A 25,860-nucleotide genomic window follows, 5' to 3' on the forward strand; every position below is an offset into this window, starting at 1 on the left:
GTCATTCCTTCCCAATGGCATCAGCGAGTAGAGAACATAATCTGGATTGTGTGGGTCCTGGATAATGGGTGCTTCAGCATTGGTGTTTCCATTTCAGGCCATGATGCAGCGAGACAGGGTACTCTGTATAGAAACTTGTCAAAGTTTAAGTGACGTGCTGAATCTGCACAAACTTCTAAGAAAGTAGAGACTTTGTCATGCCTTCTCTGTAATGATGCACTGAAATGATAACACCAAGGAAGGTGAAGTTGCTGACCATCTCCACCTCTCATCTACCAGCTCATGGGCCTCTGATTTCTTCCTCCTGTAGCCCATAATCAGCTCTTCAGTTGTGCTGACATTGAGTGAGAAGTTGATATTGCGGCACCGTTTAACCAGATCAGTTTTAAATTTTGTGCTCCTTCCTTTGGTGTGAAGGATCTCTAAATCAATCAGCCATTTCTACCTGATTTTGCAGGTAGTTCAGCTGTGATAGTTATGCTAAAAAAAAATCTTGTGTTACAGGAAGTCAAGTTATAGCAGAACAAGCTGTAATTGTTTCAAACTACAGATTTAAACATTTTTTTGTTTATTGTTAGTTATAATGCAGTTGTGATCAGAGAAAAAATGTTTAAATCTAACACAATGCAGATAGTGTTTCCCAATGCATTAGTCATGTATATACATTTCTCCTTATGGAAACCTGTTATTTATTGCTTCTTTTTAGTTATTATTATTTCTTTCTTTTGTCTTTGCACAGCTTGTTGTCTTTGCACGCTGGTTGTCCATCCTATTGGTACAGTCTTTCATTGATTCTATTCTATTATTGGATTTATTGAGTATGCCCACAAGACGATGAATCTCAGGGTTGTATATGGTGATGTGTATGTGCTTTGATAATAATATTGCAATTGGATATATTTTAGTAAAGAGTTTAATTTTTGAAGTAAACACCCAGAATACCTGAATACTGACATTTATAATTGTTTAACTGTTTCTAAATCTCTTTGACAAAAGGTCTGAAGAAAGAACCAAGCAGACAGGCTCAGAGGCACTGAGACAGGAAAAGAAAAAAAAACTGAGGTTAAAATGTTCATACTATGTATCATAACGATTCCTCGTTTCTTGATACAATTCATTTCCTTTACCAGTTACATTGTAGTCAACCCTTCTGAGTATAGCTACTGCTTTGTAATTTGGCGCTTTGGTAGAGTAGCAGTTAGCATGATGTTATCGCAGCTTCAGGCGTCAGAGAATCAGACTTCAATCCTGGTGTCCTCTGTAAGGAGTTTGTACACCTCCTTCCTGTGGAATGCGTGGGTTTCTCCTGGGTGCTCTGGTTTCCTCCCACAGTCTAAAGACGTACCGGTTCATAGGTTAATTGGTCATTGAAAATTGTCCCTGGCTGAGGCTAGGGTACAAATCGGGTGTTGCTGGGTGGCACGGGTTGAAGGGCAGGAATTTCTATTCCGCACTGTATAAAATAAAGCTAACATAATTCACTGGTGACGTACATTCTTCTACTGCCACTTTTTATTCTAAATACCTCAGTAATTTTCACCCAACTCTTGTTCCTTTCCTATGCAATTATGTCATAATGTGAAACATTTCCTTGTCATTCTGCTTTGTGCAGGGGTGGTTCATTGTCTTTCTACTGCACCTGATGTCTGGCCTTTGGAATACAACCCTACAAAAGATGGTAAATACTGACGTCACACAACACATTGTTCTTGACTAATATTTACTTTATTTTATTGAGATACAGTGCAGAGCAGGCTCTTCCGGCCATTCGAGCCCAGCGACCCCCGATTTAATCCTCACCTAATCATGGGGCAACTCAGAGTGACCAATTAAGCTATCAACTGGTGCATCTTCGGACTGTAGGAGGAAACCGGGGCACCCAGAGGAAACCCACATTCAAACTCCTTGCAGGCAGCTGCAGGAATTGAACCCAGGTCACTGGTACTGTAACCACAACACTACCGTGCGACCCCAAGTAATCTCCTTATGCCACTCCACACCTTTGACGGAAACTTCAATGCACACATTTATAGAGGAAATCATTATTTGGTATTTCATAATGTAATTAGACTTTCCTTTCAGCAGTGGCATGTGCCAGCCTTTCAATATTTTCAGTTCTTTCTCATTCCCAAAAAACCACAAGCACTATTAAAAGTAATTTAACATCTAAGCCATAAATATTAATACAATATACTGCACAACTACAATGGGGACAAAATTGCATCTGGCCATGCACATATTCGTCTGACTGTATTTGGAATATTGTGAACAGAATTAGAATCAGAATCAGGTTTATTGTCACTGGCATGTGACGTGAAATTTGTTAACAGCAGCAATACATAATCAATACATAATCTAGCAGAGAAAAAATAATAATAATAAATAAAGTAAATCAATTACATATATTGAATAGATTTTTTTTAAATATGCAAAAAGCAAAATACTGTATATTTAAAAAAAAGTGAGGTAGTGTCCAAAGATTCAGTGTCCAAAGATTCAATATCCAATTAGGAATCGCATGGCAGAGGGGAAGAAGCTGTTCCTGAATCGCTGAGTTTGTGCCTTCAGGCTTCTGTATCTCTTACCTGATGGCAACAGTGAGAAAAGGGCATGCCCTGGGTGCTGGAGGTCCTTAATAATGGACACTGCCTTTCTGAGACACCGCTCCCTGAAGATGTCCTGGGTACTTTTTGGACCCTGTATCTAAGAAATAATGTGCTCTCATTGGAGGGGGTCCAGAACTTTACATCAATGAACGCGGGAATTATAGGGTATGTGCAGGGTTGATGGCTGTGGGCCTATACCTGCCGGAGTTTAGAAGAACGAGGGGATAGCTCATTGAAACCTATCAAATATTGAAAGGACTGGATAAAATGGATGTGGAGAGGATATTTCCAATAGTGGGAAAGTCTAGGTCCAGAGGGCACAGCCTCTGAATGCAAAGGTGTTAACAGAAATTAGGAGGGATTTCTTTAGCCAGAGGAAAGTGAACCTGTGGAATTCATTGCCAAAGACAGCTATGGAGGCCAAGTTATTGGATATATTTAATGTGGAGTTTGATAGGTACTTGATTATTAAGAGCGTTAAATGTTACATGGAGAAGGCAGAACGATGGAGTTGACAGGGAAAATGAATCAGCCATGATAAAATGTTAGAGCACATTCAAAGTCAAAATCAAATTAAATTTTATTTTCAAAGTAGATATACAACCCTGAGATACATTTTCTCGTGGGCATACTCAGCACACTTATAGAATAGTAATCAATGAAAGATCAACCAGAGTACAAAAGACAACAAACTGCAAATGCAAATATAAATAGATACCAATAAATAATAAGAACATGAGTTAATGAGACAAAGTCTTTAAAGTGGAATGATTGGTTGTGGGAAACATCTTAATGATGGGTAAGTGAGTGTAGATAGCCCCTATTATTCAAGAGCCTGATGGTTGAGGGGTAGTAACTGTTCTCGAGCCTGGTGGCATGAGTCCTAAGGCTCTTGTACCATCTACCTTTTGGTAGTAGTGAGATAAGCCAAGTGTTCTAATTCTGTTCCTTCACCTCATAGTCACCTGTTAATGGATGGTGGAGTTTCAATTTTCCTTTTTGTGCATAAGTATCACAGCTGATAATGAAACACAAGAAGAGGATGAAATAGACAAAAAAAACTAGCAATAGGGCTGACAGATATACATGTTCTGCTTTTACTTTAGTGACACCTCCAGATAAAATAGAATTTATGAATAAATTACATGTCAAATAAATTATAAATAAATTAAAATCACATTTTAAAGGAGGAGGAGAAGATGGCAGCGCGACTAGTGCACGCGGCCTCTCCGGTGATGATATCTGTTATCTGTCAAGTAGGATGCCGTGCACAATTCTGATTTGATGGAGGCAGACATGACAGTACGGAGGAACATCTGGTGAAACTTCTGAAATGCCTGTTTCGCTGCCACTGCTACTGTATAATCCAAAATCTCCGGAGGGGAAGGCCGCGAATCCTCGGCTTTGCTTGTTGCTCGGCGGCCAGGGCAGGGTCAAAGCGCTCGGCAGAGATGGTGCTCAGTGCTTGGTGTCAGAGGGCTGGTTGGAGGCTCGAAGTTTTCGGATGGACTCGGAGTCAGACTGTGGTCAGGTGCTTCCAGAATGCTGCATCAGCAAGTTTGCGGCGCTGGAAGCTCATGGCAGGGAGAGTTTCTCCCTTCTACTGTCTGCATGAGATGCTGGGGCTATCGGGACTTTGAGACTTTTTTTTTTACTGTACCCATGGTCTGCTCTTACAAAATTCCGGTATTGCTTTGCACTGTTGTATCTATATGTTATAATTATGTGGTTTTAGTCTTGGTCTGTCTTGTGTTTCTGTGATATCATACTGGAGGAACATTGTATCATTTTTTAATGCATGCATTTCTAAATGACAATAAACGAGGTCTGACTGTCCTTATAATCTAATCTAAAGTCAGATGATGCACTACTCTGGAAGTCTAACATTGATTGGATCCAGAAAATAACTTCAACGGTAGCCTCTCTACTTCCTGAAAACTACCTGCCTCGCCACCTAACTTCATATCATCTGCAAACTTTGCAACAAAGCCATCAATTCCATCATGTAAATCATTGATCTATAACGTAAAAATAACTTGTCCCAACACAGACCCCTGTGGAACAGCTTGAGTCACTGGTAGCCAATCAGTAAAGGCTCCATTTATTTGCTTCCTGCCTCTCTTTGCCTCCTGCCAATCAGCATTCCATGCTAGAAGGAATGAAGGTATACATTTTCTTGAACATAGCCTATTATCATTGTATGCTGGTTTCATAAAACCAAAATATTCAGCAGTTTGAGTTTAGAAGCTTTTAAAATAGTCAAATACTGCATCTGGAACGTCAATTTCAGAAGTTAATTGTCACACAGAGAGAATGATAAGCCTTTGGTAATATGCAATATTTGTATTTGGTCACAATTTGAAACTTGTTTGATAGGAAACATGTCAAAGATAGAAATGAGTGCTTACTCATGATGGATAAAATTGAGTTGCATTTTCAAATTCCCTTTTTAAATCAAACAGACCAAACAGAATGAGAACAAACTGCAACTAGAAGATAAAATAGTCCCAAACAATCTTATGTGGTCCAGAAGATTAGGTCACATGAAATCCATAGTGAGTTGGTAAATTGGATCCAAAATTAGCTTGGCCATGGAAGCCAGAATGTTATGGTAGAGAGGTAATTTTTCTCGCTTCCATATTTATTCATTCATTCATTATGTGCCATGTTGTATGACTTGGGCAATCATGGTCTTTCCATGATCATGATTGCCTTTGGCAAATTTTCTACAAAAGTATTTGCCATTGCCTTCTTCTGGGCAGTGTTATTCCAAGATGGCTGACTCTGGACATCATCAATGCTCTTCGGAGATTGTCCGCTTGGTGTCAGTGGTCGCATAACTACGACTTGTGATATGTACCAGCTGTTCATACGAATATCCACACCTGGCAGAGATGTATCTCCATCCCGCCACCCAATAACCAAGGTAATATTTGATACAGTTTACCAAATTTCTGGCTGGAAGTCTGTGATTAGTAATGTTCCACAAGGATTGGTGCTTTCTGTTAGTAATATATATTAATGACTTTGATGAAAGAGTAGGTGGTCTGATTAGTAAGTTTGAAGTTGACATGAAAATTGGTGGAGCTGCAGATAGTGAGAAAAATTGTCAAAGCAACTCATCAGGATATAAATCAATTGGATGTTGAGGCAGAGAAATGGCAAATGGATGATTAATCTGGACAAGTGAGGTGATGTAGTTTGGAGGCAAAATGCAAGAGGAAAGTATACAGTGAATGCCAGGAACCTTTGGAGCAATGATGTATGGCACGATCTTGGGTACAAGTCCTTGAAAGTGGCACCACAAATAAATGGGATGAAGAAGCCGTGTGTCATGCTTGTTTTTTCAGTATGAACATTGGCTGTGAAAGTTCGGAAATCACACTGCAACTATAAAACATTCTTAGGCTACATTTGGCGTATTGTAAGTAATTCTGGTTGCCATGTTACAAGAAGGATGTGGAAGATTTTGAGCGCTTGCAGAAGAGGTTCACCAGGAACATCTGGGTTCCTGGTTGGTGTGTATTAGCTACATGAAGTTAGACAAACATGGATTGTTTTTTGTGGAACAATGGAGATTGAGGATGACTTGATGGGGTTATATAAATTATGAGAACTATAGAGTCCTGTTCCCTGGTATGAAAACGCCAAATAATAGAAGGCATATGATTAATGTAAGAGAGAGAGGTAGCTGCCAGGAATACACTGCTGGAAGAGGTGGCAGAACCAGATACAATAGTAACTTTTAACAGGTGTTTAGATGGACACAATAATGGAAAAAAAATACAGAAAATATAGGTATAGGGAGCACGACCAGGCAGATGGAATTAGTTTGGACTGCCTTAATACTGGCATAGTCACAATGGGACGAATGGCTTGATCTTGTGCAGTACTATTCTATTCTATGTTCTATAGGATGTTTTAGAGACTATTAAATCATAATTAATTCCAAGCAACATCAACTGAACATCAGGCCGAAATGTTGACTGTACTCCTTTCCATAGATGCTGCCTGGCCTGTTGAGTTTCTCCAGCATTTTGTGTGTGTTGCTTGGATTTCTAGCATCTGCAGATTTTCTCTTGTTTATAATTAATTCCAATTTCATTTAACTTTCCATATATTAGCTAAGACATGATTGGTGTGCCTAAAGGTGTGTCACAGGGACTGGTGCTTGTAATCTATTATCAAGATCTGTATAATAATATGGTTTGTTAGAGCTAAAATAGTAGCAAATAGAATACTCAAAGTGCACGACGTATAAGAAATAAGGTGGAAATAAGGTGGATGATCTTGCTGCACTATTACAGATTGCCAGGTATGATGTTGTGGCCATCGCTGAATCGTGGCTGAAGGATGGCTGTAGTTGGGAGCTGAATGTCCAAAGTTACACATTGTGTTGGAGAAATAGGCAGATAGGCAGAGGGGGTGGTGTGGCTCTGCTGCTAAGGAATCGCATCAAATCAGTAGAAAGATGTCACATGGGATCGGAAGATGTTGAATCTTGTGGGTTGAGTTAAGAAACAGCAAGTGTAAAAGACCCTGATGTCAGTAATATACAGGCCTCCCAACAACAGCTCAGATGTGGACTACAGATTACAATGGGATATAGAAAAAGGTGCTTCATGGATCAAAGTACTGAGTACATGAATTGGGATGTCATGTTGAAATTGAAAAGACATTGGTGAAGCATAATTTGGAATATTGTGTGTAGTTTTAGTTCTACCTACAGGTAAGATGTCAATAAGATTGAAAGAGTGCAGAGAAAATTTATGAGGAAGTTGCCAGAACCTGAGGACCTGAGCAATAGGAAAAGATTGTATAGGTTCGCACTTCAGTCTAGAGTCTAGAGCGTGGAAGAATGATGGGAGATTTGACAGAGGTATGCAAAATTATGAGAGGTATAGATAGGATATTTCATAGGAAATAGGCTGAGATTGGGTGAGACTAGAACTGGAGGTCATGGGTTAAAAGTGAAATCAAATTTTTAAGGGGAATATGAGTGGGAACTGCTTCATTCAGGAGATTGGTGAGAGTGTGGAATGAGCTTCCAGCAGGAGTGGTGGATGCAAGTTTGATTTCAACATTTAAGTGAAATTTGGATCATAGACGGATAAGAAGGCTATGGTCTAGGTGCAGGTCAATTGGATGAGGCAGATTAATAATTCGGCCTGGACAAGATAGGCTAAGGACCTTTTTTCTGTGCTGTAGTGTTTTATGACTCTGTGGTTAGATCTCCAATTGGAAATGTTATTGCCAGTAAAGCAGTTTACAATAATACAATCTGATTTCTTTCCAGAATGCCTAGTCAATTATGGGGTACACAAGTTAGGATAAACAGTTAATCTTAGGTGAGGATTTGCAATATCTCTTCAAAACACCAGGTGATAAAATTTTGTCTCCCAGATATGGGACTATGCTAAATAATTTCTGAAAAAGCTCTTAAACTAAAAATGGAATACAATTTGCCTCTAGTGCACAGAAAACCTGTAATTCAAATGCAGTAATGCTGAACCTTGACTGCTATCTGCAAATATACCACAATCTCACACTCGCATCCACAGTTGCAACTAATCAACAATATTGCTTCAAATAAATGTTTAGAGTTCCAGACCCTGTTGCAGCATACAACACACTCTTTATTTGCAAGATAGGTCCTACATTAGACAGGAATCTGTTTTTTGAGTTGATTCCAAAGTAATACTGCCTCAATATCCTTGCACAATATACAGTCCCAGTTTGGCAGATCCAGACTTGAACTTCTACCATTGGGAAACAGACTCTGTGACTGAGTGATAAAGGGACAGTTACTTTAGACATTTTACTGTGATAATTACTGAGATTTTTAAAAAGAATACTTTTGAGCTAGCTGTAGGAAGCAGCTAAGTCCTAATCAATACACATCAGAAATCTTTTCAAAAGCTTGCTGTTCGAAAATTCAATTTCAACCACACAATGAATTTTTAAAAACATACTCCATCCCACAGTTACATAACATCAGCAATCTTAGCAACTGCTGAATGACCTCCAGAAGATCCAACTACTGGTGATTCAGTATCCTGGCAAAAAGCTCACCATGAAGACAAAAGAAAACTCCAAGCAACTCTGCAGAAAGGTTATTGAAAGCACAAGTCAGGGGATGAATACAAGGAAATTTCCAAGTCGCTGAATATCTTTTGGAGTACAGTTAAGTCAACCATCAAAAAAATGGAAAGAATATGGTACAGCTGTAAATCTGCCTAGAGCAAGCTGTCTTCAAAACTGAGTGACCATGCAAGAAGGGGTCTAGAGAGGGAGACCACCAAGAGACCTATGACAGCTGGAAGAGTTACAAGTTTTAGCGGCTGAGATGGGAGAGACTGCATATTCAGCAGCTGTTGCCTGGGTGCTTCACCGGTTGTAGCTTTATGGGAGAGTGGCAAAGAGAAAGCCTCTGTTGGGAAAAAAAAACTCACATGAAATCTCAGCTAGAGTGTGAGGGAGACTCTGATGTCAGCTGAAAGAAGGTTCTATGGGCTGATGAAATCAAAATTAAGCTTTTCGGCAATTAGGCTAAATGTTCATCATCAAAAACGCACCAACCCTCCCATGAAGCATGGTGGTGGCTGCATCATGCTGTGGGGATGCTTCACTGCTTTCTTTGATGGATCTACGCTCTGTCCGCCAGAGAAAGCAGGATCTCCCAGTGGCCACACATTTTAATTCCACATCCCATTTCCATTCTGACATGTCTATCCACGGCCTCCTCTACTGTAAAGATGAAGCCACACTCAGGTTGGAGGAACAACACCTTATATTCCGTCTGGGTAGCCTCCAACCTGATGGCATGAACATCGACTTCTCTAACTTCCACTAATGCCCCACCTCCCCCTCGTACCCCATCTGTTACTTATTTTTATGCACACATTCTTTCTCTCACTCTCCTTTTTCTCCCTCTGTCCCTCTGAATATACCTCTTGCCCATCCTCTGGGTTCCCCCCCCCACCCCGTCTTTCTTCCCGGACCTCCTGTCCCATGATCCTCTCGTATCCCCTTTTGCCTATCACCTGTCCAGCTCTTGGCTCCATCCCTCCCCGTCCTGTCTTCTCCTATCATTTTGGATCTCCCCCTCCCCCTCCAACTTTCAAATCCCTTACTCACTCTTCCTTCAGTTAGTCCTGACGAAGGGTCTCGGCCTGAAAAGTCGACTGCACCTCTTCCTAGAGATGCTGCCTGGCCTGCTGCGTTCACCAGCAACTTTGATGTGTGTTGCTTGAATATTTCAACGAGATGTATAAGTACATGGCACTTTGAACAGCAACCTTTCCACCAACTCTCTTAACAAACCAAAAATCTAAACTTGATATGCTTTACAGCCATGGGGCATCCGAAAATTTTAAGGTGAGCCTTAAGTCATTGCTGCCTGTGGCCATCGAACTTTACAACTCCTCCCTTGGAGGGACAGACACCCTGAGCCAATAGGCTGTTCCTGGACTTATTTCATAATTTACTGGCATAATTTACATATTACTATTTAACTATTTATGGTTCTATTACTATTTATTATTTATGGTGCAACTGTAACGAAAACCAATTTCCCCCGGGATCAATAAAGTATGACTATGACTATGACACCCTGAAGTTCAAGAATACCTCACAAATCTGAGCCATATAGCCATCAGACTCCTGAATCAATGTGGATAACTGCACTCACCTCAACGCTGAAATGACTCCACAACCTAGCCTCCCTTTCAAGGACTCTAGAAATCAATTTTAAAAAGTAAATAACTAATACTATTTGTATGATTTGGCTTCTTTTGCAGATTGATTGTTTGTCAGTCTGTTATTTATATTTCTCATAAACTGTATTGTATTATTTTATTTTCCTGTAAATGCCTGCAAGAAAACAAATCTTCATGTGGCATATGCTGGCATACAAATACTTTGATAACAAATTTTTTTTGAACTTTTGAATTGTTTTCACACTATGATGTTGCAACAAAACAACAAATTTTACATGATATTAATGACTTATTATAAACCTAATTCTTATTCTTCTTGATTCTTCGATATAGAGCATACAGAAAATAGGTAAAGTATAGCATTCCAATCACAAACAAGAGAAAATCTGCAGGTGCTGGAAATTCAGACAACACACACAAAATTCTGGAGGAGCTCAGAAGGCCAGGCAGCATCCATCGAAAAGAGTAGACAATTGCTGTTTCGGGCCAAGACCCTTCATGAGGACTCTGAATCCACACTTATTCAGGTCCTGATGAAGGTCTCGGCCTAAAACTTTTTTGCATTGATGCTGCCTGGCCTGCTGAGTTCCTCCAGCGTTTTGTGTGTGTTGCTCAAAATATTGTATTCACTTTCCAAACAGCAAACTTCCTTAAAGACTAGCAGGACAAATAACCAAATAAAGAAAGGATATACTGATGGTAGGTAACTGAATTGTTTCAACTTTCTGCAGTTAATTGTCCAAATTTCCTTGAGGACACCTCACAAATCTGTGAGCCCTATCACCAAGGAGGGTAAGGTAACATCACCATCTGCATATTTCCCCCCAAGTCACACACTAATTTGTAAATATGTTGCTGATCCTTCACGGTCATAGGATCTAAATCCTGAAACATCTTCTGCAAGAGTACCGTGGAAGTACCTTCACCAAAATGACTGCAGTGGTTTAAGAACCTGGCTTATCATCACCTCCTCAAGGATAGCTTGGGAAGGAGAATAAATGTGAGTTTTGCCAGCAACATTCACATCAGAAGAAGTGAGTAAATAAAAGAATGAAGTAGTCAGTCCCATTCTCTGACACTTTTACTGTGGCCATGAACTTTATGTACAGTGGCTGGAATAATTAGATGGAGTTGTATTAAATCAAAAGAACAGGGAAGGAAGGTGACTGTTAATGAGAATTTTGAAAAACAAAATATAAACCAAGACAGTACCAGAGGAATTCAGCAGTGGGAAACCTTAACATGATGAACGTCTAATCAGATAATCAAATATTACATCACTTTTAAACAATATACTGAGGCTGTGACCATCTGACTGAGGGAGAAAACAGGAGTGTCTCTAGTTTAACGGCAAGTTTGAAAAGGTAATGTCCCAAGACACTGTGGTACTGCCTCACTATAGGACACAAGTGGTAGTCAGGAGAATTTGGTCAAAGTTCTGCCATAACCCTGAGTAGTGGAAGTCTAAGAAACCACTTCACAGTCCTAATGGTGCTTATTTTTGTCTTGGTAATGCTAGGATCTTTGGCAAGAGCTTAATGATAGCAAATTCAAAAATCACCCTGCAGTTCATCAGTATTGCGATCTATCAAACATTCCCCAAGGTATGAATTATTCACCAGTTCTTTCTACCAGTCTGGGGTACATAATCAAAACTAATTTACACAACCTTTTACACAATTTCAATCCATTCTATATAAACTATAATGATAATTAGACAGGTTCCTCAACCTCTGTTGATTATAACAGTTGCCATGGAAAATCAGATTATTCATAAGAGAAAAAAAAATCTCAACCTTACTATTAAGGTTCCAAATTGCTTACCTTTCATACAGGAAGGTTTGTATAATAAGATCTGTAGCTCACAATATATTAACCTATACACTCAGTGGCCACATTATTAGGGACACCTGCTTGTTAATGCAAATATCTAATCAGCCTATTATGTGACAACAATTCAATGTATAGAAGCATGCAGATGTGGTCAAGAGGTTCAGCTGTTGTTCAGACCAAATAGATAGATAGATATACTTTATTGATCCCGAGGGAAATTGGGTTTCGTTACAGCCGCACCAACCAAGAATAGAGCATGAATATAGCAATACAAAAACCCCCAACAATCAAACAACAAAATGCAAACTATGCCAGATGGAAAATAAGTCCAGGACCAGTCTATTGGCTCAGGGTGTCTGAACCTCCACGGGAGGAGCTGCACGTTCGATGGCCACAGGCAGGAACGACCTCCCGTGCCGCCCAGTGTTGTATCACGGTGGAGTGTGGCCGAAGTCCAACAGCAAAAAGTTCAATATCTGGTCTACGAACACGTTCCTCGATCGTAATATGACCCGGATTGCACCATCTGTTGTTAGCCAGAACAGTAAGCACCCAACTCCTTTACGCTTACCGCTCTCGGTACACTTCCGGTCAGCCGGAAGGGTCTGGAAGCCATCCATGGAGAAGTTTTGATTGGATATGACCTCGTGCAGCCCCGTTCCAGTGAAACACATCACACTGCACTCCCGAAATGTTCTCTGACGCCTGGCTAGCACCGTCAACTCGTCCATTTTATTACCCACCGAACTCCTCTTCTCCATAAGTCTCTGTTGTCTCGACCCGGTCCTCTTTCCTCACTTCGTGATCCCCGTCTGCATCCTCTGTGTGTTTTCCTCCAGATTTCAGCAGGAGTGTCCGCCGCTCTGCTCGCTAAACCAGCTCGCATTAGCGCAAACAGCTGATCCCTAGAATACACAATGCGACCATGCTTCTGTCCCGCGTGTCAGGATGTAACTATTTCCAGTGCTAAAAACCCAAATAAAACTCCCTCTACCAGCATGTTAGAGAGGGTGTAGCTTCGAGGTGTTGCCGTGAAAAAAAATACAAAAAATAACGTAAGTTAAAAAGTAAGAAGAAGAAAGTAAGGATACTGATCGGAACGGCTATACCAGGCTGCATGCACGACCGGCGCATGCGCACAGATCAAAAATATCAGAATGCAAAAGAAATGTGATCCAAGTGTCTTTGACTGTGGAATGGTTGTTGATGTCAGACAGGGTCACTTGAGTATTTCAGAAATTGCTGATCTCCTGGGATTTTCATGCACAAATTTTCTAGAATTTACAGAAAATGGTAGGGGAAAGAAAGCATCCGGCAAGCCCCAGTTCTCTGGACAAAAATGCTCTGTTAATGAGAGAGATCAGAGGAGAATGGACGAACTGGTTCAAGCCAACAGGAAGGTGACAGTAACTCAAATAACCACGCTTTACAACAGCGGTGTGCAGAAGAGCATCTCTGAATGCACAACACGTCGAACCTTGAACTGGATGGGCTACAGCAGCAGAAGACCAGGAACATACAGTAAGGATGTACCTAATAAAGTGGTCACTGAGTGTTGAGTTTATCATCACATATTGTAGGTTTAACCCACTTGAGGCAAGAAATTAATTGTAGGGCTTTGGATGGATGCGCTGAAGTTCAGAACAAATTATATTCACTTTATTTACTCCAAGGCAGAGGCTTCTATTTCTCTGGGGTTTTAGGTGCAACTGACCAATAACAATTGCAGAATAGATGCAAAGAATTAAAAGGATAACCCTTACCATTTTCTTTTCTCCATCCCTAGGATCGTCCACATACGAGAGGATGAAGTCAACCCTTCTGATTCCATCACAAAAGAAGACCGAGTCTTTGCTGTAGACTTGTTTATCAATCTAAGGAAGAAGCAGAAGATGAACTATGAAAAGGTGGTTAATGCCTTTGATTTTGACTCTTGTTTTCTGAAGCGGTTCCAGGCAGGGAACAGGCCAAAGTTCCACAACAGGCAGAAGCATGGCAAATAGCCAAGACAAGGTCATAACTCATACCGCATGCACAATTACTCAACAAAAGCAATAACATATACGGGATGTAATGCAGAATAAGTGGCCTAATCCTGCTCAAATGCCTTTCAAAACCAACAATGGATTATTGTTACACTTACAGTCTCAAAAGTTACTAAGCACAATTGTGACAATAGTACAAAAAGCTAGCCTTGTCTTGCAAAAACATTCCAATCCCAGCAGTGCCTGGGTGTACTTTTCAGAAACAGCTCCTGAAAGACTAGCGCTTTAAACTGTTCTGTTTTATTTTTATGCATTTTCCTCACAACATAGTCTTTGCTGCCTGTTCTCAGAGCAATCCCACCAAACTCATCCCCCCACTGATTTCCCTGCCATCCATTCTCCACACGTGCTCAGGACTACCCACCTCCCCCCTTCTCTTGCCAACCACCACAGTCAGGGTAAAATTTACAGCAATGATTCATCCGTTAGCATTGAGACGTGGCTAGAAACGATAAGAAGCCCATGTGGTCACAGGGAGAACGTGTAAAACAAGAGGAGGAGAAGATGGCAGCGCGAGGTAGTGCGTGTGGCTTCTCCGGTGAATGATACCTGAAATCTGTCAAGTAGGGTACCATGCACAATCCTGATTTGATGGAGACAGACGTGAGAGTACGGAGGAACATCTGGAGAAACTTCTGAAATGCCCGCTTCGCTGCCACTGCTACTGCTACTGTGTGGTAACCGGAATCGCTAGAGCAGAAGGCCCCGAATCCTCGGCTTTGCTTGTTTCAGCGGCCGGGGCGAGGTCAAAGGCTCTTGGCAGAGGATGGCACTTGGGAGGCTGTGTCGGAGGGGTTGGTCGGAGGTTCGAAATTTTCAGATGGATGGACTCAGTGTCGGCTGTGGTCGGGTGCTTCCAATGCATTGGCAAGTTGTCGGTGCCTGGAGGTTTATGGCAGGGAGTTTCTCCCTTTTGCCGCCTGCTATCGGGGACTCGGGAGTCGATCGGGACTTTAGATTTTTATTTACCGTGCCCATGGTCTGTTCGTTGTCAAATTATGGTATTGATTTGCACTGCTGTAACTATATGTTATAATTATGTGGTTCTGTCAGCGTCAGTCTTTGGTTTGTCCTGTTTTTCTGTGATATCACTCTGGACGAATATTGCATCATTTCTTAATGCATGTATGCATTTCTAAATGACAATAAAAGAGGACTGAGTGTTCTCATAATCTAATCTAATCTAAATTAGGGGGAAATAAAGATGAAATTTTGGTTTTTGTCATCTACTTCAATGATCTGGATGATAATGTGGTAAATAGGTAAATACAATAATGGTTTGGAATGGACTAGACAGGCTGAAGGCTCTGTTTATGTGCTGTAGAGGACTATGATCCTATGACTCTAAATCTAGAAGAGAACAGTAGAACTTCAGCCTATTTAGCACAGACATTGTGCACTGAAGGACCTGTTGCTGTGTTCGACTGTTCTCTTCTAGATTCAGAGTCATAGGATCAGAGAACTTGACAGCACAGAAACAGACCTTTCGGCCCACAATGTTTGTGCTTTATCATTACGCCAATAGGAACTAATCCCATTTGTCAGCACCTGGCTTATATCCCACCATGCTCTTCTTGTTCAGGTGCCCACCTAAACTTCTCTTGAACATTGCTTTCAGATCTACTTCCGCCACTTGCCCTGTCAGTCTCTGTGTGAAAAATGATGTCCTGCAAATCTCCTTTAAACATTCCCCTTATCACCTTAAAACCACCCTCTATTATTTACTATGTTCATCCTAGGAAAAAGAGGCAGACTGTCTACCTTATTTACAGTAATAAAGACAAAATCCAAAGCATGAAGAAATGTCCATTCAAGTGAAAAGCAAGAAAAAGATTGTCTACAAGAAAAATAAGGGGAAAAAAATAGACTGTTCATCTTTCCACAGACACAGCCTGACTTATTGATTTCTTCTTGTGTTCTGTTTTCATTTCAGACTTAAAACATCTGCAATTATTCTTGATTTTCATTTGTTACGCATGTAATATTCTGACAATTGCAAACAGAGCTTTCTGCACAAAATGCACTTCAGAAACAATTCAGAAGTAATGACTGGTTCGACAAGGAGCATAAACATGAGAGACTCTGCAGAAAAACACACACAGAATGCTGAAGACAGCATCCATGGAGAGGAATAAAGAGTTGAAGTTTTGGGCCAGGACGCCCGTGAACCTTCATGCTGCCTGACCTGCTGAGTTCCTTCACTAGTTTGTGTGTGTTGCTCAGCAGGGAACAGCTTGCAATGAACTACCATGCTTTGACACCGTTGATATATTCTGTCTGGATGCATTATAGCTTAGTATGGCAACTGATCTGCATATGACCACAAGAAGCTGCAGGGAGTTGTGGACACAGCTCAGCCCATCAAGGAAACCAGATTTCCCTCTAAGGACTTTGTCTATATTTCCTGCTGCCTCAATGAAGCAGCCAGTTTAATCAAAGACCCCCACCCATCCTTACTTCAACTCTTTCCATCAAGCAGAAGATACAAAGCCTGAAAGCATGTTCCACCAGGCTCAAGGACAGCTTCTGTTGTAAGAGTATTTAACAGTCACCGAGTTTAATAAGATGGACTCTTGACCACACAATCTACCTCATTACGACTTTGCAGTTTATTGCGCACCTGCACTTCCTCTGTAGTTGGAACACTTTATTCTGCATTGTTGTTCTACTTTTTTTCTAGATCATTGCACGGAAAGAATCTAATCATCTGCCTTTCAGGTAAGTTCCGTTACTGGAGTTGGCAGAGGGCATCTCAGGCCATGCAGCTTTGCAGTTGCATCAGCTGTCAAAGACATATGGCCTAATCTTGGAAGATATTAAGCAAATGGCCTGAATCATCCAGCTTCTTCATCCTTTGTTTCTATTCGTGATGAAGGGTGTTGGCCCAAAGCGTCGACTCTTTATTCCTTTTCATAGATGCTGCCTGACTTGCTGAGTTCCTCCAGCATTTTGAGTTACTCTGGACAGAAGCTTAAGCATCAATACACATGTAAAAGAAAACTAGACTACCCTCTAAACCTGGTGTCATATGTATTTCATATGGACATAATAACAAATAAATGCAGCTAGCAGGATTATCTAACGTGTCCTAGGAGATAAAGCACCAGATTTGTCACTGCTAAGATTACCAAAACCATTGCTTTTCTTTCTGTGACTTTTGCTTGAAGGAAAGGTATGTAGAATTAAGATTAGATGGTAAAGCTGCGGATTAAGTGTTCTCCATCTCCTTTAGTGAGATCAGCAGATGCATGGTATAATCACTACCTCCAAGTCACTTGGAATATTTTCACTTTTTCATTGGTTTAGATATAAACTAATCTAATCTCCTCTGATCGCCTTAGTTTCCAAGTCAAAATCCTAATAAGACTCCACCTAAGTGATGTGAATAGGGCAGGAAAGGGTCCTTCAAAGTGAGCCTATAGGTCACAGAATCAGTTCACAGTAGCGTTAAATAAAGTTATCAATGCCATTTCAGAAGCCTGATGGGTTGTACATTAATAACTGTTCTTGAACCTGATTATGTGGGACATAAGGCTTCTGTACCTCCTGCCCAATGGTAGTAGTAAGAGGGCATAGCCTGGGTGGTGGGGGTCTTTGATAATAGATGCTGCTATCCTGTGACAATGTTCCATCTAAATGTAATCAATAGCAAAGTGGATTTTGCCTGTGATGGACTGAACAACACCTATTACTTTCTCTGGCCTTTTCCATTCCTGGGTATTGGTGGTTTGGTACCAGGCCGTGATGCAGTTAGGATACTTTCTACCGTGCAGCTAATACAGTTTGTTAAAAACTTAAGGTAATGCACTGAATCTATGCAACCATCTAAGAAAATAGAGGTGCTGTTGTGCATTCTTTGTGAAGACACTCGTGTTTATTTTTACCATACTCAAAAAAAAAACAGCACATATTTGTCCAGTTCCTCAACAAAATCATGCTCAGAGATGCATCTTGGCCAGGGCGACTACCTTAGCTTTGACCTGCACCTTCCACGCTACTGCTATTTATGGTCTAGAGCTGGGGTTCCCAATCTGAGGTCTACAGACCCCTTAGTTACTGCAGGGGTCCATGGCATAAAAAAGGTTTGGGAATCTTTGGCCTAAAGGAAGTGAGTACAGTACCATGGAAACAGTGAATCAGCAAGCAGGCATTCCATAAAGCAGAACACCATGACTCACTCAGATGACTCACAGCTTCAGATAGAACTTCTGAACATTTAAGGGAAATGCTCTTGCTGTGATTAATTTAAATGACTTTTTGACTATAAATCATCAGATTGTATAAACAGATAAAATTCAGTTAACTGACTCTGGATGTCAGTTTTGTTTTAAGAAACAGATCCAACTCCTCCAAGATGATTAAATATTTGCCTCCTTGGAATAAAAAAAAATAAAACCTAGCATGCAAGTCCCTCCCCCTCTCACTCTAAAATTATCTGTATGCCCTGTGACGCGCATATATAAACCAACACTAGCTGGAGGTGGGAAAGTGTGCAGTTCTTTTAACCTCGCAATGGATTAAAACAGTGGTCTATTGAAATTATGTGAATACAGAAATATTCATCCAGAAATTTCAATCCATGACCATTTTTAATTGATTTTTTTTCTCCTTTTTCCCTAACCATCCCATGAATGGGACACAATTGCACCCATTTCTTTACTGAATGGCGTTACTACAGAAGGGTGAGTGGGTGGGGAAGAAGTGAGAAGCTAGGGGGTGATAGATGGTAAAGGACCGAAGGAGGAGGAATCTGATAGGAGAGGACAGTGGACCCTGAGAGTAAGGGAAATAGGAGGGGCACAGTAGGGAAGTGATGAGAAGGGGTAAATGGGTAGCCAGAATGGGTAATGGAAATATAGAAGGGAAGGGAAGAAGGTAGAGAAAGTTCTAAAAGATGATTCCTTCTTCGTAAGCTCTTTACTTTATCCACTTATTACTTCCCAGCTTCACCCTGCCGCACCTTCTCCCTCATCTGCCAGCTTGTACTCTTTCCCTTCCACCACCTTTATATTCTGGCTTCTTCCCCCTTCCTTTCTAGCCTGATGAAGGATCTCTGCCCAAAATATTGACTGTTTATTCCTCTCCATATACTGTATGCTGCCTGGCCTGCTGAGTTCCTCCAGTATTTTGTGTGTGTTACACCAATCTATAATTTGGTATCTGCCTCAATCACACTGTAGGGTCTTTTAAGAGACTCTCAGATAAGTATATGGAGCTTAGAAAAATAGAGGGCTATGCAGTAGGGAAATTTTAGGCAGCTTCTAGGGTAGGTTATATGGCTGGCACAATATTGTGGTCCGAAGGGCAGTAAATTTCTATGTTTCTATGTTAAACCAGTCATTTGTGTCTTCTACTTTGACCATTCTAACACACTCCTCTCCTCCTTCACAATCTTCACAAATTCAATCTTAACTAAACTTCACTGCCTATGCTTGAACTCATTCAATCATCAGGATTATGATTTTAATTTTCAGAGTTTGTTAAAAAAATCCAAATTTTAATTTCATGATGGGTTTTCAACTCTGGTCTTTGGATCATTAATTCAAGACCATACAGTCTCAAACTAAGGACTTTAATTTTAAATTTGCCATTTCTCTCATTCCAGGGCTTTGCCCTTTCCCAAACTCTAAAGCCTTTTTCAAGTGCATGTGAACTTGTGTCCCTCCTCCACATTCCTCAACTGCTCCAACAGTGGCCATCTTGTCAGCTAGTAGGGACTCCAGCTCTGCAATCCCTTTTTCAAATATAAAGCAATGTCTGGAATTTCTTTCTTCGGCCCAGAAAACAGCATGGATCTCAGCAATGAAAAGCAGAATCCTCCAATGACTGTCTCTGCTTGATTGACTAATTAAAACAGCAATCAAGACTTAAATTTACATATTTACAGAAGGGCTGATGGGGTATTGAGCCATTTTCTTGCCAGCACGCTCATAGAGATTGTCAAGATGATGAGTGGTATAGCGTGGACAGACAGCAACTTCTTCCCAGGGCAGAAATAGCTAAAAAGGGCACAAATTTTAAGGTGTTTTGAGGAAAGTATCGGGGGATGTCAGAGGTAACTTCTTTACACGGAGAGTGGTGGGTACGTGAAATGCCTTGACAATGGTGGTCGTAGTAGGAGATTTATTAGGAGCATTTAAGAATCTTTTAGATAGACTCAGTGATGAAAGGAAAATGGAGGATTAAATTAATCTTAGAGTAGGTGTGAAGATCAGTGCAATATCGCGGACCTGCACTGTACTGTAATGTGCTATGTTCTAGTTCTTAAACTGGAAGACAGCTGGGGGTGGAATTTTTTTTCAGCCTTCATGGTTTCAGTGTGTTTATGGTTTCAGTTTATTCTTGATTTAAATGAGACAGGTAACAGTGATAGGCATCGAAAGGCAGGTGCACAAAGAATAGCAAGTAGAAACAGGGAGGAATGTTAAAGGTCATGAATTATTAGGAGAAAAGCATGGAACAACCCTGCAAACACAGTTTCTGAAAGCAGCTCTAGTATTCAGGCACGTCTCAAGAATTTTCCTCTCATATGTAGAAACTTAATCGGGTCAAAAATCATGTGCAGAGGAGATTTACCAGGATATTTCCTGGATAACGTCTTATGAGGATGGGTTGAGCAAGCTAGGACTTTTCTCTTTGGAGCAAAGGAGGATGAGAAGTGAATGGATAGAGTTTTACATGATTAGAGACATAGATCGAGCAGAGAGCCAGAGACTTTTTTTTTTCCCCAGGGTGGAAATGGCTAATATGTAGGGGCACTATTTTAAGGTGATTGGAGGAAAGTATGCGGGATGTCAGAGGTGTGACAGAGAGTGGTGAGGGCATGAAATGCCCTGCCAGTGGTGGTGGTAGAGGCAAGATACATTAAGGGCATTTACAAAACTCTTAGATAGGGACAGGAATGAAAGAATATGGAGGACAATGTTGGAAGGAAGGGTTAGATTGATCTGACAGTACGTTAAATTGTTGGTACACCATTGAGGGCAAAAGGACTGTACTGTGATGCAATGTCCATCTTTGATGTCCCATGTTCTAAAAAGATAGTGTGATTAGCACTGTAAAGCTTTGAATACCTCTATATGTTGTTACCTTACAATAATAAAAGTTACAAGAGGAACAACAAAGTCTCTAGCCCTTTGATTGCTACAATTTTTAAACCATTTCCATCATTCCAGATAAAGAATTGGTTCCCTACAGTATAAAGAGCATGAACATTGCTTAACATCACACATTCTTTTAGTCACTGATGAAATTGTTCAAAACTTCCAAATGCAATTTAAATCATCTGATCTTTGATATGCTCTTGATTAGCAAGAACTTCAAAGGTTATGAGTGAACGCAGGAAAATTGGGGTAGAGAGGGATAATACATCATGATTGAATGGTGGAGCAGACTCGATGGGCCAAATGGCTTAATTCTGCTCCTAAGTTTCATGGTCTAATTAGCAAAGTGAATCCACTGGATGAAGTCTAGGAGGAAGATATAAAGCACCTAACTTCATGGGTCAGTTTCAAGTAATTATTTACTATTAGTTTAAAAAGTAAAGAGTTAATTATTATGCCTTACGAATTAGAATTTCAAAAGATTATCCTGGCAGTAAAACCTTTCCTAACTCTATTGTGCAAACGACATCTAAGTAACAATAGTAGCTTGTGCTGGATTGGGACAAGATTTAGCTCTGCACCTTCACAGGCACAGAAACAATGAAGTATGCACTTCCTAGCATTGAAAATGGAAAATCAACATGAGCCCACATCTTGTGTAAATATAGTTCTGCAGAAACAGCTCAGCTATGTGCATCATCTATTTTATTAATAAACAACAGAGGAGGCAATTTAACACAATGAATCTTTTTTAAATCAACACAAGAAAATGGTCAGAATAGGATTTTAAAGTATTTAACATCCTTAACCATTTCAGTAATAAATTAACCTATCCTCCAAATGCAAGCAAACTATAGAGACCAGTTATTTTCTTGTAGTCACCTTGGGGAGAACAATGGGGATTTAAAACATCAAGGATACATAGCAACACATACAAAACGTTGGAGGAACTCAGTGAATCAGGCAGCACCTATGGATAGAAATAAGCAGTTGATGTTTCAGACTGAGACCTTCAGGACTAGAAGTGAAGGGGGAGGAAGCTGGTGGGGGAAGGATACAGGGTACAAGCTGGCAACTGATAGATGATGATGATGCAAGGGGTTCGACTGCTATGATGAGGCCTCTCTCAGGTTGAAAGAGCAACAGTTCATATTCTGTCTCGGTAGTATCCAACCTAATAGCATGAACATCAATTTCTGTAACCAGTAATTTTACTCCCCTACCTCCTTTCTCTCAATTTCCATTCCCTATTCCGGCTCCCCCCTTAGCCACTTCTCTTCTCCTCACCTGCCTAATACTTACCTCTAGTGCTTCTCCTCCTTCCCTTTCTCCCATGGTCCACTCTCCTCTCTCAGCAGATTCCTCTCTCTTTACGTCTTTCGCCTATCACGTCCCAGCTTCACACTTCATACCACCCCACACATTCACCTCCTCTCTCACCTGGATTCACCAATCACTTGCCATCTTGTGCTCCTTCCCTTTCCCCACCTCTTTATTCCGGTTTCCTCCTTCCTTTCCAGTCATGATCAAGGGCCTCAGCCTGAAAAGGTAGATGGTAACTCCTCTCAATAGGAGCTGCCTGACCTTTCCAGCTCCTCCAGCATTCTGTGTATTGCTTCGGATTTCCAGCATCTGCAGAATCTCTTGAGTTTAAGGATACATAAGGATTTTCTGATACTGCATTGATTAATGTGGCTGAAGAAATGGCACATTGTCATGTTAATTTTTTTTTTCCCCTCTGAAGAGATATATTTTGGTATTGCTGGAGACCAAGACAGCTGCAAACCTTTCACAGCATGAGAGTTTAGATTAAAATGATACATGAAAATTAAACAACTGGCATAAAAAAATTAAATATCTGTTTTTCCTGTTCAATAACACAATGTTTACCCACTTAATTACTATTATGAGAGCTTTTGAAGATGCTGACCTAACTCTTATAGCTCCAAGTCACTGAGGCTTAGACAGAGAACGAAGTTTAATGTCTATACTGTTGTTTTCTACTACCTGTGGATTTCCAGCAGGCCATTTCCCAATTGTCACAGCTAAGCTGACCTCCTCAGAGTTCAGGCATGGTGAGAGGACCAAAGCATCAATGATACCATAAAGGCCAAGAGTGTTTTATATAAAACATTTTGAATATTTGTTCCAATTGCAATATTTGTATTCATAATGAATAATAAATCAGGTCTAATGGTAGTGTCACAATTTAAATCAACAAGTTTTATTTGCCTAAATAGTGCTGCAAAAAAACCCCAGAACTTTCATGACATATGTGAGTGATGATAAACCTGATTCTGATATGGGTCTCTATTGTGGATCAGGAGTGGGAAGCGGGCAGGGAGAGGGGAAGGAGCAAGAAGCATCAGAAAGACACTCTGTAGTGATCAATAAACCAACTGTTTGGAATCAAATGACCTTGCCTGGTGTCACAGGGCTGGGTGTATCTGCACCCGTGCCACCCCCTGCCCTGGCACTGCTCTTCTGCGACCTGTTCCACACCCCTCCTGCAGTACTCCACCCTCACCATTCCCCCAACATCCTTTGCTCACGTCAGACTTACAAACTCACTCTCCCCTCCCAGTTGACAAACACAGTACTATGCAAAACCCTTAGGCACACTAGCTATATGTACGTGCCTAAGACGTTTGCATAGAACTGTACATATTAAAGTATATGACAACATCAGGAACATCATCACCAGCAACATGTTCAGATGACTGAGGAAAAGGGTATCTGAAAATCTCAAACCCGGCATGAAAGCCTGCTTCCCACCTTTCTTCACATAATCAAGGTATTAAGTTAGACTATTCGTAGCAGACATCTCATGGCACTACAGAGTTATCGCCAATCAGTCCCTTAATCCATTGGATGGCTCAATAAATCAACTTCAGAGTCCCCTCCCAGGCCAAAATCCTTAGCGTCAAGGCTCTGATTGGTCTCGGTCCGAAACATCATCTGTACTCTTTTCCATAGATGCTGCCTGGCCTGCTCCGTTCCTCCAGTACTTTGTGTGTGTTGGTTGGATTTCCAGCACCTGCCGATTTTCTCTTGTTTCTGATTATAGAGGGTTGGATCTCTCAGTACGAATGCTCCGTAGTTAAACTTCCCAAATGCTTTTAAAGCTATCAAAAAACAAAGATGTATTCATCTTCTACCATGATGAGAAACGAGTAAAATATGAAGCTAGGAATATGAAACACCTCCAAACTCTGGGAAATGTACAAGTAGAAAGTCACTCCTGCCTGCGTCAGTTAGTCTTTTGTTCATTTGCCAGTGATTCAAATTAATCCTATGATCCAAACTTTTCATCTAATACCCTGTAGACTGATGCATCAAGCTACCCAGATGCCTTTTAAAATAAGTTCCTATGCTATCTACTTGCAACATCCTCAGGTAATACATTCCAGAGCTTATCAATTATGTATAAAAGAAATGTTATTTCCTCCTGTTATGGCAACTTTGAAAAAAGACCTCTGGTGTTTAATCCAGTTATCATTTGAACATTGTTTCTCTATGGACTTAAGATGAAGCAAAACTATGTTTATTTTGAATATCACATTCTTATCTTCCCTGAACATTTTCTCCCACTTGGAGAACAAATCTAGCTTCTCATCAGAAGATTCCCTTATGATGTTGAATCTCCTGCACCATCTCAAACTGTTTCTTGTGCCCATCTCAGAATAGCATTATTTAAAACATTCATCTTCTTTCTCCTTTCAAAGTGCAGTCATTTTGCCACTTTATCATTTCCTGTTAGAATAATCTCATGTTTAGATACTGCAGTGCCTAAGATCATGTTATGTCTATGTATATATACCTACATACAAGTTACTTGCACATTGTGTTTAAAAGGATTGCTTTTTATATTTATTGTGTTTTTATACTTAGTGTTTTTATGCTGCATTGAATCCAGAGTAACAAACATTTTGTTCTCCTTTGCGCTCATGTACTGAAGAATGACAATAAACAATTTTGAATGTTAAATCACTTCACATCAGCCTATTTCACAAGATTACACCTTCCTGATGTCTGCTCCCATCATGCTCACCACATTGACATACTCTGATCATTTGCAAGCTTTAATGTTGTACTCCAACATCGAAGTCCAATGTTCAAAGCAAGATAAAATTTTAATCCTAGTGAACTACACTGCTGTATACTCTGTTTTAAATCATCTCCCCCCCCCACCGTTCTGCTTCTTCCTGAGACAAATTACAAGACACTTCACTGATGTCTTTATTTGAAGTCTATGCCTATCTGACACCATGACCTTTAACTGCTATTTCTTCAAAGCACTCAATCAGCTTAATTAAATATGACTAGGCTTCAACAAATTTAACTTGATTTTCCAAGTACACATTAATCTTTTTCTCTGGCAATGGCATTGATTAGATTTTCTATTCGATGGATTGGTCTCCAGATACTAGACTTATCTTCTACTGATAAAAAGTGGGAGAGCAGCAATCTCTAGTCCTCTGGCACCATCTCAATACCCAAGATGATAGAAAGTTGTGTACAGTGCTTCTACTTCCATCCCAAATATCCTTAAGCA

At 40.5% G+C, this 25,860-nt stretch overlaps 1 protein-coding gene across 5 annotated transcripts in view; it reads right to left on the bottom strand.

Moving 5' to 3' along the window:
• Positions 1 to 25,860, bottom strand: part of ano5a (anoctamin 5a) — a 196,659-nt gene that overhangs the window by 91,771 nt on the left and 79,028 nt on the right. For all 5 annotated transcript variants that reach the window (XM_072272736.1, XM_072272735.1, XM_072272733.1 and 2 more), the window contains one exon: positions 13,921 to 14,031. In XM_072272736.1, coding sequence (XP_072128837.1) covers positions 13,921 to 14,031 — 111 coding nt within the window. The remainder of the gene's footprint in view (positions 1 to 13,920; positions 14,032 to 25,860) is intronic.

Source organism: Mobula birostris, chromosome 11, assembly GCF_030028105.1.
Source record: "Mobula birostris isolate sMobBir1 chromosome 11, sMobBir1.hap1, whole genome shotgun sequence".
NCBI lineage: Eukaryota > Metazoa > Chordata > Chondrichthyes > Myliobatiformes > Myliobatidae > Mobula > Mobula birostris.